The sequence below is a fragment of the Octodon degus genome, unplaced genomic scaffold (assembly GCF_000260255.1).
Source record: "Octodon degus isolate 3935 unplaced genomic scaffold, OctDeg1.0 scaffold00184, whole genome shotgun sequence".
NCBI lineage: Eukaryota > Metazoa > Chordata > Mammalia > Rodentia > Octodontidae > Octodon > Octodon degus.
The window spans coordinates 3,230,472-3,245,484 of NW_004524760.1; the positions used below are offsets into that span (position 1 = coordinate 3,230,472).

General features: G+C 35.8%; 1 protein-coding gene across 3 annotated transcripts in view; it reads left to right on the forward strand.

Annotated features, from left to right (window-relative positions):
• Positions 1-15,013, forward strand: part of Ercc6l2 (ERCC excision repair 6 like 2) — a 185,023-nt gene that overhangs the window by 95,047 nt on the left and 74,963 nt on the right. For 2 of the 3 annotated variants that reach the window (XM_023703936.1, XM_023703937.1), the window contains exons 14-16: positions 9,269-9,421; positions 11,761-11,841; positions 13,603-14,740. In XM_023703936.1, coding sequence (XP_023559704.1) covers positions 9,269-9,421; positions 11,761-11,841; positions 13,603-14,740 — 1,372 coding nt within the window. Of the gene's footprint in view, positions 1-9,268; positions 9,428-11,760; positions 11,842-13,602; positions 14,741-15,013 lie in introns of those variants that run through there. The other variant, XM_012517485.2, reaches the window with a different exon arrangement.

Genomic DNA, 15,013 nt, shown 5'->3' on the forward strand with positions numbered 1-15,013 from the left:
CAGAGGTGGGTTTTATTCCTGCATCTTCTCAATCATTTCTTCCTTCTGTTTGCCCTTTTCCTTTCCTACTTGGTGAGACTTGGCTTTCCGTTCCAGGACCTTTTTGTGGTCTTTGTCTAGTTTTAGCCTGGTGATAACCAACCACCTCACTGGGGTGAATGCCCACGTGGACAGTTGTGCCATTTGCTTTTCCTGCTGCACACATTCAATGTAGATGACATACTTCTTCTGTAAACCTGGACTACTTTGCCGATGTGCTGACCTTTATAGTGTCCTCACACAACCTGAACTTCATCATCCTTTTGGATGGGCAGAGAGCAAACATTGTATTTCTGTCTCAGCTCTTTGGAAAGAGGAGAAGACTATTTTCTTGCAAATGTGGGAAGGCACATTAAAACGCCTTTTACGGTTTTTGCTTCCATCCAAAGTCACAAAAGGATTAAACTTCATTTTGGTAGGCAGGTGCTTGTGCCACTGTGCTATATTTCCATCCCCCAAAAAACCTTTCAGTGGGGTAAAATGGCCTACTGCAACTCCCCATATGTTACAGATTTTCAAAACAAGATTAGCTGATTAAAATGGTTGATATATTATCTATTTTTTTCTTTTCTTTTCTTTATTTATTTATTTTGCAGTGCTAGTGGTTGAACTCAGGACCTTGTGCTTGCTATGCAAGTGCTTATTCTACTGAGCTATCTTCCTGGCCCTATTGTCTATTTTTATCATCAAATCTGTTGCTCAGATTAATGGATATAATCATGTAAGATTGGACATATGATTGCACATTACTATTTGTTTTCAAGAAACCCTTAATTTTTTTTATTTAAAAAATATTTTAAAGAGAGTATAGTAATAATTGATATGATATTAGAAATTGTACACAGAAAACCAAGATGACAGGTATTCAAGCATGATTTTTATATTAAACATTGCTGTCCTTGATATAGTTGCTTAAAATTCAGATATCAGCATACAGAGTTAGTCATGGGGAAAATTCTACACATTAACTGCTATTTTATTTATTTATTTTTTTTTTTGGCAGAGCTGGGGATTGAACTCAGGCCCTTGTGCTTGCCAGACATGTGCTTATTCTATTGAGCCATCTCCCCAGCCCCTACTGCTATTTTCAAAGTAGTGATGGAAATTTTTAGTACAATCATCGCAGCCATCCTGTATATATACTTGCATGTTTTTCCCCCCTGCCTTTTTCCCTATCTAATCTACTTGACCAGTCTTGAAAAACTTAGAATAAAAGTGATATCTTGGTTTATGAACTTAATTTGTTCTATGATCTTGAAAAAGATGGCCATGTTTGTGTTCATGTTTGAAAGATGACAGTGGTTGTGTTCATTGCCTGATGCAGAGTTTGCAGATAAAAACAAAATTTTACCAGATGCTTCTGTTTGCAAACCAAATTGTTCACAAACAAAAGCATTCATGGGGGGTACTGCTATAATTTTCATCTTAGGAGCTGGTCTTTAGAATATGCCTGACTGATTACAAGTAAGAGTGTTTTCTCAATCATGTGATTTTTCCCAACCCAGTAATATGAATTTCCTTTGTATCTGTTCATTTTGCCTCATTTAATAAAATAAAATGGCTTGTTATATGATAATATATAATTAAAAGTTTTCAGGAGACAAGGAATTTAAGTTGTCAGAGCTCTGGATGATAAAATAAGAATAAAAGAATAAAAGATAGCAGTCACATAAGGGAAAGGCATTAACAAATTCATGACAGGGCCATAGTTTGTATGTCTCATGGCCAGGCAGCTCTGAACCATTAGAGGTATATGAATGAGTGTAGTGGTTCAAGACAGCAGGAATATTAGAGGTAGTTGAAAGGTGGCTTGAAATTTAAACTACAGGAACCTGTAGAATATACTCCTATGTCCCAAGTATTCCTCAAATTTTTGGAGGAAGGATTTTTAAAACCGACAACAACAAAAGATAACTATCAACATGAAACCAAAAATAGTTCCCTCAGTGGCACAAAAATTGTGTGAAATCCTGAATGAAAGAAATGGGAAATAGATTTAAAGAAAGAACCAACCTGAACACACAAGAATATTGAAAAAGGTAGGTGCAACATAGTGTCCTCCAATCTTAGAGTCAGCAGATACATTAAAAAGAAGGGATATTGGGGGCCTGCAGGTTAGCTCAGTTGTTTTAGTGCCTGCTCATGCAAGCACAGTCAGGCGCAAGATACCACGGTTTGATCCCCAGCTCCACCTGCCTTACCACACCTGCCCTTCAGGCAGACTGAGCTACCAAAAAAACCATAAATAAATAAAATAAAAAATAAAAAGGGATATTGAAGTAATTCCTTGGTGTATCATATGATAGAGTGAGGTGGTTTAATCTTTAGAGTCTTATCCATGTTGTAGCAACTTACAGCAACAGAGGTGTTTACTCAAGTTGGAAACAAGTGAAAACGCTGGAAGCAAAGAAAGTCTGACAGAGCTCCAACTTTTTCCTGATATCCAGAAGAAAATCCCTTCCATTGCCCAGGAGACCAAATACCTGTACTGCCCCACCGTATTTCAAATAACCAGGGGAGTATCTAAGAAATTAGTATGTAAGGTATTTAAAGGTAGATGAACAGGCAGCCAAAAATAATTACTGAACAGCTTAAGAAAGTAAATAGTATGAAGAAGGCACTGTAGTGTACTGAATAACAGCCCTCAGAAATAGAAAATGCTAGTTCTTGGAACCTGTAAATGCCACTTTATGTGAAAAATAGAGACTGCAGATGTGATTAAATTAAGAATTTTGAAAAGGGGAGAATATCCTGTATTGTCCGCAAGTGTTTTTACAAGAAAGAGGCAGACACAGACAGGAGAGAAGAAGCCAGTGTAATCATTGGAATGATCTGTCCACAACCTAAGGAATTTGCAGCAGCCTCTGGAAGCTGGAAGAGGTGAAGAATAGACTTGTCGTCTTGAGCCCCCAGGTAAAATATGGCTGAGTCAGTACCTTGATTCCAGCTTAGTGATACTGGTTTCAGACATCTGGCTTCCAGATTTTGAGAAAATAAGGTAAGTTATTATGGGAGTTATAGGAAACAGGTAGTTATTAAAAAAAAAAAAAAAAGAATATCAGAGTATAGAATTAATAGGAGAGAATAAAAGCTATTTTTAAAGAAGTATAAATACCTTCAAGGGTAAATGAAATGGTAGCTTCCACAAAACCAGAATAGACTACTAGGGGCTGGTGAGATAGCTCAGTAGACCAAGCACCTGCTTAGGCAAGCGCAGGGACCTGGGTTTGATCCCAGCCCCACATGTCGTGCCAGCCCCACCATCAGGCGTGCTGAGCTGGCCGCCAAGGGTGTGATGGCGCATGCCTGTAATCCAGTTCTGGGGAGGCTGAAAACAGGAGGATCACTGTGAGTCTCAGCTGCGTAATGAGACCCTATACCAAATACATTTAAAAAAAAAAAGAGTAGACTCCTAGGAAAAGGATCCTTTAGACAGCTTCAGAAAATGAAAATTTGTTAAATAGGCTGGAATATCAAAGAACAAATTTTTATCTAAAAAAAAAGGCTAAATAATTCTAGACTGTACAGCAAAAAGACTGAACTAGAATACATGTGAGAGAAGCTATGAAAAAGGAAATCCAGATCCAGAAGTTCCAGAATCAGTCTTCCTTAGCTGAAGAAGGGAACAAAAGGAAAGTAAGGGAAGAAACACATAGGACACAAGAGTTTATAGAGTACTTGGGTCCACTAAACTGTGTAGGACAAATGGAAATAGAGTCTCATTTCTGCCATCTTTAAGTGTAAAATACCATGGATAAAGTGAAAAATCCTTAAAAATTCCAGAGAGAAACATTCATAAAGAGAAAAATCATTATGTACAATAGTACTAGAATTAAACGAACATCTCACTTATTAGCCATACTAGATACACATACATGAAGGGCATTATCTTCAAATGAGGGGGAAAGATAACCCTCCTTTATTAAAAGACACTGAATTTTTTATTCAGAACTTTCCCACAAAGAAAGATCCTAGTCCAGGTGACTTCAGTGATGAATTCTATCTAGTACTTAACATTGTTTTTGAAAATGGGAAGAAATACTTCCAACTTATTTTACAAAGACAGAAGAATCATGATACCAAAACTTGACAAAGATATGGCAAGAACAAAAAAAATTATAGAACAGTTTCTGTCATGAACATAAACAAGCCCTTAGCAAAGCCTCTGTTATGAGTTTATTTGTGCCCCTTCCTCTTGAAGTGTTGAAGCCATGACCCCTAGTATCTATGAATTTGATCTTATTTATGTAAATAGGGTCTTTGTAGATGAGCTCATCCTCAGGGTGTTCTGTAATCCTGTGTCTGACGTCTTTATAAGGAGACGGAAATTTGGATGTAGACACAGACAATGAAGGCAGAGATTGGAGCAACACCATTGCAAGCCAGAAAACACTCTGGTTGCCAGTGACTTCCAGGAGCCAGGAATCTGCGAGATGTCAGCACCTTCAGAAACAGCACTTGTGCACCTTGCTTTCACACTCAAGCCTGTGAGGAGTCAGTGTCTGGTTTTAAGCCATCCACGTGGTGATACTTTGTTACAGCAGCCTTAGGAAACAAATGCAGCATACCAAAACTGGCTAAATTTCCATATGAAACTTCTGTAAGACAATAAAACTGAAAACCAAATTTAAAGAGAAATGAAGTGTTTGTCATTTATACAGTGAAGAAGAAGCACTTACAAGATACTAAAAACTTGAATAAGCTAGTAATCTGAGTAGGCATTTCTCTGAAGGAAAAAAACACAAATGATTAACACGTGATAAGATCTTTACTTATAACATAGAAATTTAAAATATAATGTGTTCTACACATTCCACAAAAGGTTTTTTTGAAATTTTTTCTTTTATAGGTTTTTTTTGGGTGGGTTAGGGAAATTAATGCTGTTCATTATTGGTAGGCCTATGTGTAAAATGGTACTCATATATGCTCATTGGTAATACAATCTATTGGTATTAATACTAATTAATTAGTACTAATACTAATTAATAATTATGTTCATTGGTATATAATTAGTATGGAGGCTAATTGAAGCATTTGAAATTCATGGCACCTTCTGCCTACCAATGGGACAAAAATGCTCCTATATATGCAGGGAATGATGACAAAGGCTTATATTCAGCATTGTTAACGTTTGCTTAAGAAATTGAAAGGAAAGAAGTTGAGCATAGAATGATAACAAATTCTGTTATACCAATTATAGAGTACTCTGCAACCAAAAAAGTATGAAGTCAGAATCGGATCAAACATAGTGATGAGACAAGGCCTCTGATACATTTTCAAGTGAGTCAAAAGCAATGTAAAGAATAATATATGTAGTACATCAGTTGCATTTGTGCATAAGACTTTATGTATATATAAATACCTGTAACTATTGACAGTAGAGATTTAGAAGCATACTCATAAATCCTTAGACTGATAAGAGGAAACATGTTGTTTGAGGAAATTTTTACTTTGATTTTTTGTGTTCACATCTGTTATGATAATGCATTCAGATGTATACTTTTAATAACATTTATATACCAACTATAATCCTTTAGGTTTGGAACATATGAAGTCAAAAGTTTGGTATTCAGAAAACTCATCACACATACTCATATTTAAACATATTTACAGAATGACTTGTGAGAACAGCATAGAGTCCCCAAACTTCACCCAGGTTCCCCAGTTGATAACATTTTACATGTTTGCTTTCTCTTAGCCATTATGATTATCCTTTTTCAGAAATATTTGAGAGAATATCATAGATTTATCACTAGTGTATATTATTTTCTCCAAACAAGGACACTGCCCTGTTTATATAATCGTGTAAAAATGTAGTTTTAGCTGTATGTGATAATACATGCTTGTAATCCCGGCACTCTGAGAGTGAAGCCTGAGCTATTTAGTGAGACTCTGTCTCAAAAAAAAAAACAAAAAACAAAAAACAAAACCTGGTGGTGTTCCTCAGTGCAGAGGCCCTGGTTTTGATTCCCATACTGCAAAAATAGTTAATTTTAAAATGTAGTTTATATCTTATAAACAGTTATGTATACTGTTCTGCGACTTGCATTGTTTCCACCATTTTCCTCTCCAGAATGCAGTTATTCACACCATTAATATACCTCATTACTAATCCCCTGGAATTGCCCCCCCTTCCAGTATCTCTTCTTTCCTTTCTGAACCAAAATTTAATCAGAATCATAGTTACATTTACTGATGAATTTCCACTTTCTTCAACCTGAAATAATTTCCCAGGTTCCTGTGGCTTTGATGACCTCCATCAGTTTAAAAGGGAAAGGCCTGCCTTTGTGTTACATATCTCTCATCTAGATTCACTGTTTTTTCCTCATGTGCAGAGTCAGGCCACAAAGCAGTATTCTTATCATGTCCATGCGAACTTGAAGGATAGTGACCTGCAGGTTTCTTCCCTACAACATTGCCATTGTTTCTTCATTTTGTAACTAATGAACAATTTATGGGAAATCCTCCCAAAACAATGCAAGTATCCCATTTCTCACCAAATTTGTATCATTCATTGATGATTCCTGTCTTTATACTTTTCTCATTGGTGGGATAAAATACCCTATACCCAAAAGTTAAAGGAGGAATGATGTGTTTCAGCTCACAATTATTTTAGAGGTTTCAGTCCATAGTCTTCTGGCTCCAAGGAAGGGTGCCATGGCAGAGGGGCATCACTGGTGAGAAACAGTTCACAGCACGAAAGACGGAAGGCAACAGTAGCAGAGAAGCAGTAGCCAGCCTGCCTTCCCTTTCTCCTTTTATATTCCATCCAGGCTATAAGCCTGTTGTTGAGAGCCACCCACACTGAGGGCAGAACTTTCATTGTCTACACCCAGGATTGTGCTGAACTCATTTAGTTATCACACACCCTGGATCCAACCACTTACAGAAAGCCCTACGTGTTAGTGCATGAGTCTTCGAGAAGTATATCAGCAAACAAGTTACAACAGTTATGTCTGAGCTAGCTACTATGATGATGGTTGTCAAGTGTGATTTTTCTATTTCCATTATGTTTTCCTTTTGGTTTATTGTCATTCTACCAGAAAAGAGAACTTGTCTTCTTTATTTAATCTGTGTGGGGTCATGGGTTCTTATTTTAGTAGCAGATTATAACTCATTAAATATCACATTGAATTTTGAGTTCAGATTGCCTAATTTGGCCAGTGGGAACCCCATCAAGTTGGCTGCCTATATCAATTTGTCATGACCCTTTATTTTGTACTTTTTTACCGTGGTAAGCTGAATACTGGTCCCCCAAGGATGTTTACATCCGAATCTCCCCTCCATGTAAGTTACCTGGGTGGGCCCAGAGTAATCATAAGGATCCTTGCAATGAAAAGACAGTAGGGGCAGAGAAGTAAGAGATGAAAATACAAAAACAGAAACAGGATTGGAGAGAAAGATGGGAAGATGTCATACTATTGGGCTTGAAGATGAAGATGAAAGAAGGGGCCTTGAACTTCTTAGTATGATGAACATTGTTTTCTTTTTACTTCTTTTTCTTCTCTGTCTTGTCTAGTGTTATGATGAAATTCAAGTATTTTGTGGCTTTGTGTGGGTTTTTCTTAAACTGCACTTTTCACTTAGTTTTCTTCCTCTGTACATTTGAATTCAAACATTAACAGCCTACTGGTGAAAGCACCTGGTTTTCACTTTTGCTGAAGCCACTTTTGTACTTAAGTACAAGAAAATGCACTTTTTAATAAATGTTGTGATACATTTTTGTCAGAAAATGTTTAAAGTTACCTGAAGGCTTGCAAATTATCTTGGTGATTTATAGTTAGCCAATCTGCGGTCTGACAATGTTGGTGTTAAAGGCAGCCAATAGCAAAGGTAAAGTAGAAAACTGTGCCATCAATTGCAATTTATATTCCCAGGATTAAAATTCACATTCTTGATAACACTGATACAGAGCTGATCGAGTTGCTTTGTGCTGAGTTTTCAAACTAAGTTACTGACAGTCTTCTTTTAAGAGGGTTGTCTTTTGGTAAGAAATTGTTTGAGATTATGTTTTAGATTCAGCCAAGCCCAAGTACAAATTTTAGAATTGACACTTCTTAACTGGCACACGTGGGCAGGTCATTTTTCTAAAGTGGAGGAATTCCAGTTTTATTATTTCTGAAATGAAATTATAGGTATTAAATGAGAGAATGTAAGTAAAATCTTATACATATAATATTTAATAAATGACAAGAATTTAAAGCCTACAGGTATAATTGCCTAGCATGTATAAGGCTCTGGGTATAATCCCTCAGAACATTCACAGAGTACACACACACACACACACACACACACACACAAAGAATTTTAGTTACTTTGGGTAATGTACTGCAATGCAAATTAACTCTGGTGATAATCAGAATAGTTAAGTGTTAATAACTATTAGTTAAGTATAAATAACTATTGTCAATGAAAGAAGTAGTAGAATACTTTTTTCATTGACAATAGTTATTTTCCATTCTGTTCATGTTTTCTTACAGACATTTTAAAGTGTGTACAGTGTTAATAAGATAGCATTTTAGAGCTGGGGAGATAGCACAGTAGAATAAAACAAGGTCCTGAGTTTGATCTCTGGTACCACAAAGAAAAAGAAAAAAAGATTGTATTTTATTTTTATGTATTTACATCACATTTAGTAAAGTGTCTAGCAAACAGGGTACACATTAATGTTGTCACTAAGATGGAATATGTCCTTAGGGGTCCCATGTCAGTGTTCTTTCTCATATTCAGAATTGTTCCAAAGATGCTATACTTCTACACAGTGATAGGGCTTTTGTTATTAAGTAACATTGTAATCAGGTACAATTAGTATGGTACCAACATGTTTATTTATATTACTTTGGAATATAATTTACCTTTACTGTTACAGTCATTGTTTCTTCCATTTTTAAGTTTCTAGTTCAGTGAGTTTAAGAAAACTATTCAGATATACACTTATATTATTAAACATTTGTCAGGTGGATATTCCATGGAAATGTAATCTTGACTTAGTTGTTAGAAAACAGATAAAGTAGGAAATATAAGATCTCTGCTTCTGTAAGACTGATCAGATTATTGTTATATTTCCCCATAATGGCAACATCTGCCAGGGAAATTAAAACAAAATTTTCTCCCTAAGGAGATCTTAGCCTTCTCCAGCTAAAGCTGTGTATATACAGGGGATGCCAGGAAATTCTGACATATTGTTGGAACAAACACTTCAAAAATATCTTGTGTTTTTCTGTTTTAGCAACTTCACTGTGTGGTGGTTGGAAGTGAAAATGCCAAACGATACTTTGAAGCAGTTCAAGGATCAAAAGAGCACCGAGGAGAGCTTTTTGGGGCCTATAACCTCTTCACACTAAGATCTCAAGGATCTTGTCTTACAAGGGACATCTTGGAGGTATGAAATTGCTCTCTGACCCTTTCAGTAGTACAGTATTTTACATACAGTTTTATCCTTTAGGAAACTTGACATAGAGTTAGTTGTTGGTGATTTCAGAGAAATTATCAGTTTTCCTTACCAAAAATGGCTATGCTTAGATGTTTTACTTTTAGCAAAATAGCAAATGAATCCTTGTACCTCTAAAATAGGGGTTTCCCATGCATAGTTATAAATAATGTACACACACATACAGATACATGTATGAAAGAGTAGGACTTCCAGAGCCATTTTCAGTGTTGCAAAGGGAAGTTTATTTTGAAAACAGCTGTTAAAGTCAAGAATTCAGAAAAATCTAAAATATAAAACTGTAAAATGTTTTGATTAAAAGTTACCAAATATTCCCCCAGATGCATTCTCATGTCTCATAGAGATTTTTGTTTTCCGTTCCAAATAAAAATTCCACATTAATATTTCACACTCTTCCATTGTGTTCATCTTCAGCATTTCAGATGTTTCTTATTTTTCAAATGAGATATTTATATCTTTTTGAAAAAATTTTAATTTCTTTATATACCACAGCACTAAGGTTATTAACTTGTTTTTCTAATTGACATTAGTATGGATTTCATGAAGTTCTGGAATAATCCTCTTTAGTTTCTTTATAAAATAAATGAGAAAACTGAATCTGGGAGAATATGAGGCTATTTCCCTTGATGTCCAGAATTTTATAGTAACACTGTAGTGGAATTCATTTAATTAATAAACACCATAAAGAAAATTTAAAAAATTTAGTCCCTTTACTTTGGGAACTTTGACCATGTTGATGGGAGGTGGAAGAGGACATTTACATAATGAGCAGACAGTATTAGGAATGTTATGTTAAGCAAGTTCACAGTAGGTTGAAATGGCCAATTGATGAAAAAGAAGGAGGTGTACATTATTTGTACCATGGAAACATTTGAACTGTTATACACTATATGATGTATGCTGCTAAGTTTTTATATTATAAAAAGCATAATATTTGATTCTGAGTTGGAAAGCCAGTGAGGCTAGAAGAGGACAAATGAGAAAAAGAGATGAAGCTGGGCCATGCAAGAATTTTGACTTTTGTTTTTATTTATTTAAAAGTACCTGAATGGTTATGAAGAGAAGACATAGCCTGATTTATATTACCTTGACTATTGAGAATTAGACTATATAAGTCTAATACAATTTGACTTGAGGGAGGAAGCAAGAAGCCAGTTAGGAAACCACAGAGATGATGGTGTGCTGAGCATGGGTCATGGTGGCAGATTGCATAAAAAGTAGATGGAGTTCTGCACCCATTATGAAGAGCAGCAGATGGGATTTGTTGATGAATCACATACAGGGTATGGGAAAAAGAGGAGTTATGAATGGTTAAGCAACTGAAGACTGAAGTTGCCATTTACTACCACAAAGGAGTTCCTCAGCTGGAGGTCCTGCCCATTACATCTGTTATTGCCATTTGGTGTGTGCTGAAGAGGAAAGTGGCAGTGCTGGGATGAGATTCCCATCTCCGCACAGAAAGAACCTCTAAGCATTCGCCAAAGCACCTGCTCTTCTCTGAAAGTTTATAGGAGAGACTCTCGCTTGTTACCCTGGATACCAGGTGGCTGGAACATGCTGTTAGTGTATCTGTGTATGTGTAAATTGCACACTATAACTCTGGTGATGGCATTATTGTTTCTCCTTATTCTACTGACATTAGCCAATACAGTCTTAGACAGGAAGATTTAATATCTTAGTATTTAGGCTATATTTTAGTATTTAGGATATTTGTACCAAAGGCCTAAAAGTGAAAATAAAAAGTCTTTCTCAGGCTTGTAGCAAACCTGTTATGTAATTAAAGTAGTGTTTTAAATTTCATATTAAGATAGACCTTTTCATTTTTGTTTCCACGTATCTACTATGCATGATAAATGTATCAGTGGTGTAAGTTATATTGCAATTTTCCAACATTCACCATTGTCTCTGGTGTTTGAAATGTTTCTACTATGTCCTTACCATAATTAATACATAGGAATGATTAGTATGGATAACATTTTTCACTCCTGTGCCTCTTTTACTAGTGCCTTTAATAGAATTAGTTTGGAAGTACTATTAGTTTTCTGTGGCTGAAAAAGTAAAGTTTAAGACCAGAATTGAGAATAAAACTGTGTATGATTTCCTTAACTATCCAATGAAAAATAATACAAAGAATGCTAAAGTAAGCTACACTCAGTTTTCCTTTCATAGTGCCAAGACTTAACATGTTATTGCTGTCTTTGTCTGGTTATTTTTATCCCTCTTCCCCCATTGTACACAGTTATTTGCCTATTTTCTTGCTGACATTGTAGAGGGAAGGTCAAGTAGAAGCAGGGATTATGACAGCCACAACATGGTTGAAAGAAGGACCTCCAGCACAAGAACTAAAAACAGTAAGTCATGTTTTGAGTGTGTAGCCCACTGTGCCAGGAAAACTTCCCTTCTGACAGTGCTATGTTTCTTTTCGTTTTTTTCCATTTTTCACTGTGTTAAAAATAAATCTTTTTTTAAAAGTCTTTTTAAAAATCAAGGACCCAAAGTATGTCCACTCATTAGTAATTTATGCCAATTTGATAACCATATTGTAAGAACACATTCAGGAGCTGTTATCAGGCTGATCAGTCATCTTAACTGGAGTTTTAACCACATCAAGCTCTAAATCAAACATTAAATGCACCATATAGGTGACCAACCCAACCCAAAAAAATAACTAAAAGGCAAATTAAATGGAAAAATAGCCATCATTGTGTATAATCATTCTTTGAATCAATGCAGATAATGTATTTCATTTGAGTCCTTGATCTTGTATTTAGTAGCTGCTCACCTTACATACCACAAAATGTATATCGTCATCCTAAGATCTTTTTAGAGGTAAAAGACATGTACAAGGTTTATTACCAGTTTTTTTGTTTGTTTGTTTGTTTGTTTGGTAGAGATTGTCTTAATTACTTTTCTAAATTTCTGAGACAAAATACCCAACACCCAAGGTTTTTTTTAGCTCATGGTTTGTAGAGGTTTCAGTCCATAATCAGCTGGCTCTAAGGCGGGCTGGCATGTCAGAGGGGTATCACAGAACAGGTAAGAGGCAACAGACAGACGACTAGCAGTAGCAGGAGCATGCAACAAGGTACAAGCAACCACAATAACTCTCTTTCTGTCCCTTATATTTCACTGTAAGGGTGGATGGCACTCACACCCTAGGAAGGGCGGTATCCCAGTATGACACTTGACAAATTCAACCACCTCTGAAAAACCCTACTTATGAGGGGACATCTAAACATAAGCCATAACACAGATTAACCTATAAATTCATTCCAGCCCAATGATCTTGAATTTGAATTGAATACTTTTTATGTCAGGTGTGGTGGTACAAACCTGTAATACCAGCACTCAGGAAGCTGAGGCAGAAGGATTGCTGCAGGTTTGAGGTTAGCCTGAACTACACAGTGAGTTCAAAGCCAGCTGGTACTGCAGAGTGAAACCCTGTCTTAAAAACACAAAAAAATTTTAAAAAATTTTATTGAAATATATGAATGTCAAATGTTAGCAGAAATATCACTAGATAACACTTTCCCAAAGAATTTTACTATTAGTTCTCAGTTATAGGAACCCTCAAGATATTACTCTGATGGATGTTGAAAAAATTAAATATTGGGCTTACATATGTTGCAAATTTTACTTCAAATGAATATTTTCTAATGGTTAAGATCCTATTAGACTTATTTTTAATCAACTTGATCCATTATGCACCTATAAGTGCTTTACTTTGTTAACTTGTAAATATGTATTGTTCTTCAAGCATTATTGGAAATATGTGCTGCACCTAAGTAAATCCCAGTAATTTTTAAGCAATAAGTAGTATACATTTTTTCACTTTTGAGGCTGAAATTACGGGCCCTTGTATCTTAGAAGCTGATCGCCCTACTATGTTTTCCTTAAAAACGATTTTGATACAGTACTGTGGTTGAACTTTTATTTATTTTGGAAAGAGAAATGACTATACCAGATACTAATATTAAATTCTTTACATTCATTGTAGATGTACTTTTAAAAAATACTAAGTACTTGTATCTAAATTATCTGACCAAAATCAGTTTCCTTCCAGTGTGACAGAGTCAGTAATATGATGTTTTCTGCCATTGCTTCTTACATAGCCCAAAGAGCCTGGCTGTGAAGAACCCGGAGAACAACAAGTACCAGCAGCAGGAAGTGAACTGTACAGTGACCTTAGTGCTGAAGAGTCTGTGAAAACCCCAAGAATAAAGACCACTAAACGCAAAGTATCTGACTCAAGCAAAGCTTCAGCTTTTTCAGGACAGCCTACCTTATTCCAGTGTGGTTTCTCTAAATTATTTGAGGCAACATGTAAAGCCGTTAAGGCAAGCGATGGACATTCTGCCTCTGGGGAGGAGAGTTCAGATGAGCAGCCCACGTGCCTCATCACAGAAGCCAAAGACATTGGTTCTCAGCAGACTCAGGTAGCTGTTGGTACTTCAGAGCATCAGCAACCAGAAGGCATCCCAAGTTCCATTGAAAAATGTGTTTTGGATAAAAGAGAGATTTTAGGGCAAATTATTTCTTCTGAGTCTAATGATGAGAAAAATTTTGAAACTACAGCTGAACATCATTGCATTTTACAGAATGACATAGAATCAGAAGATAGTGATATCATCTTTCCCACACAGTATACAACTCAAAGAGTCCCTACTAATAATCGCATAAGGTTTATGCTACCCTTAAATGGAGCTGAAGATTCTCACACAGAAAATCCTGTAAAAGTAAATAACAGTTATGGTAGAAGGATTGATGATACAGGAAATGGATTAATTTCAAAAATCTCAAGTCTTGAAGGCATGACCCTAAAGTCTAGGAAAAGAAAAAGCACTGGTGATATTAGTGATGAATCTGATGACATTGACATTTCCCCCAAGTTAAGAATAAGAAGGCAAAGTTCATTGAAGTTTAAGAGCAAAAAAGAAAAAAGGAAACTTTATAGTTTTCCAAGGACATTAAAGAAAACATATCCACTCTGTATAACAAATGAAGATTGTAACTCTCAGCTTATTGATGAATTTTCATCCTCAGATGATGATGATGATGTGTCTGCTCGCCACTTCCATTTCTCTAAACAGAGTCATAGAGCAAGAGCTATAAAAGACAAAAGCAGCTGCTCTTTAAAATTACCTAGTTGTGATAAAAATAGCACTTTCATACTAAGAAAACAAATGAAATTTTCAAATGAGAAAGTTGTTCGTCAGGAACAGATATGTGAATCAATGGATAAGCTTTTAGGTAACTATGGACACATTCTATAACTGTTCTCTGAATCATTATTTAGTGCACATAATAGCTCTATGAACAGATTATTGAATTAGCTTGTAAAACAGCTCTACAATTAAGATGTTATACTGAGGCACAAATACGGAAGGAGGTTAGTGGCGGGATAAAGGGTAGACCACCTCGATAGAGAGCCCTATCCTATTCACAACCTTTCTGCTAAAGCCAATACCAGTCATTATGAATCCAATAGTATGACTGACTTACATTGCTAATGATTTTATCACA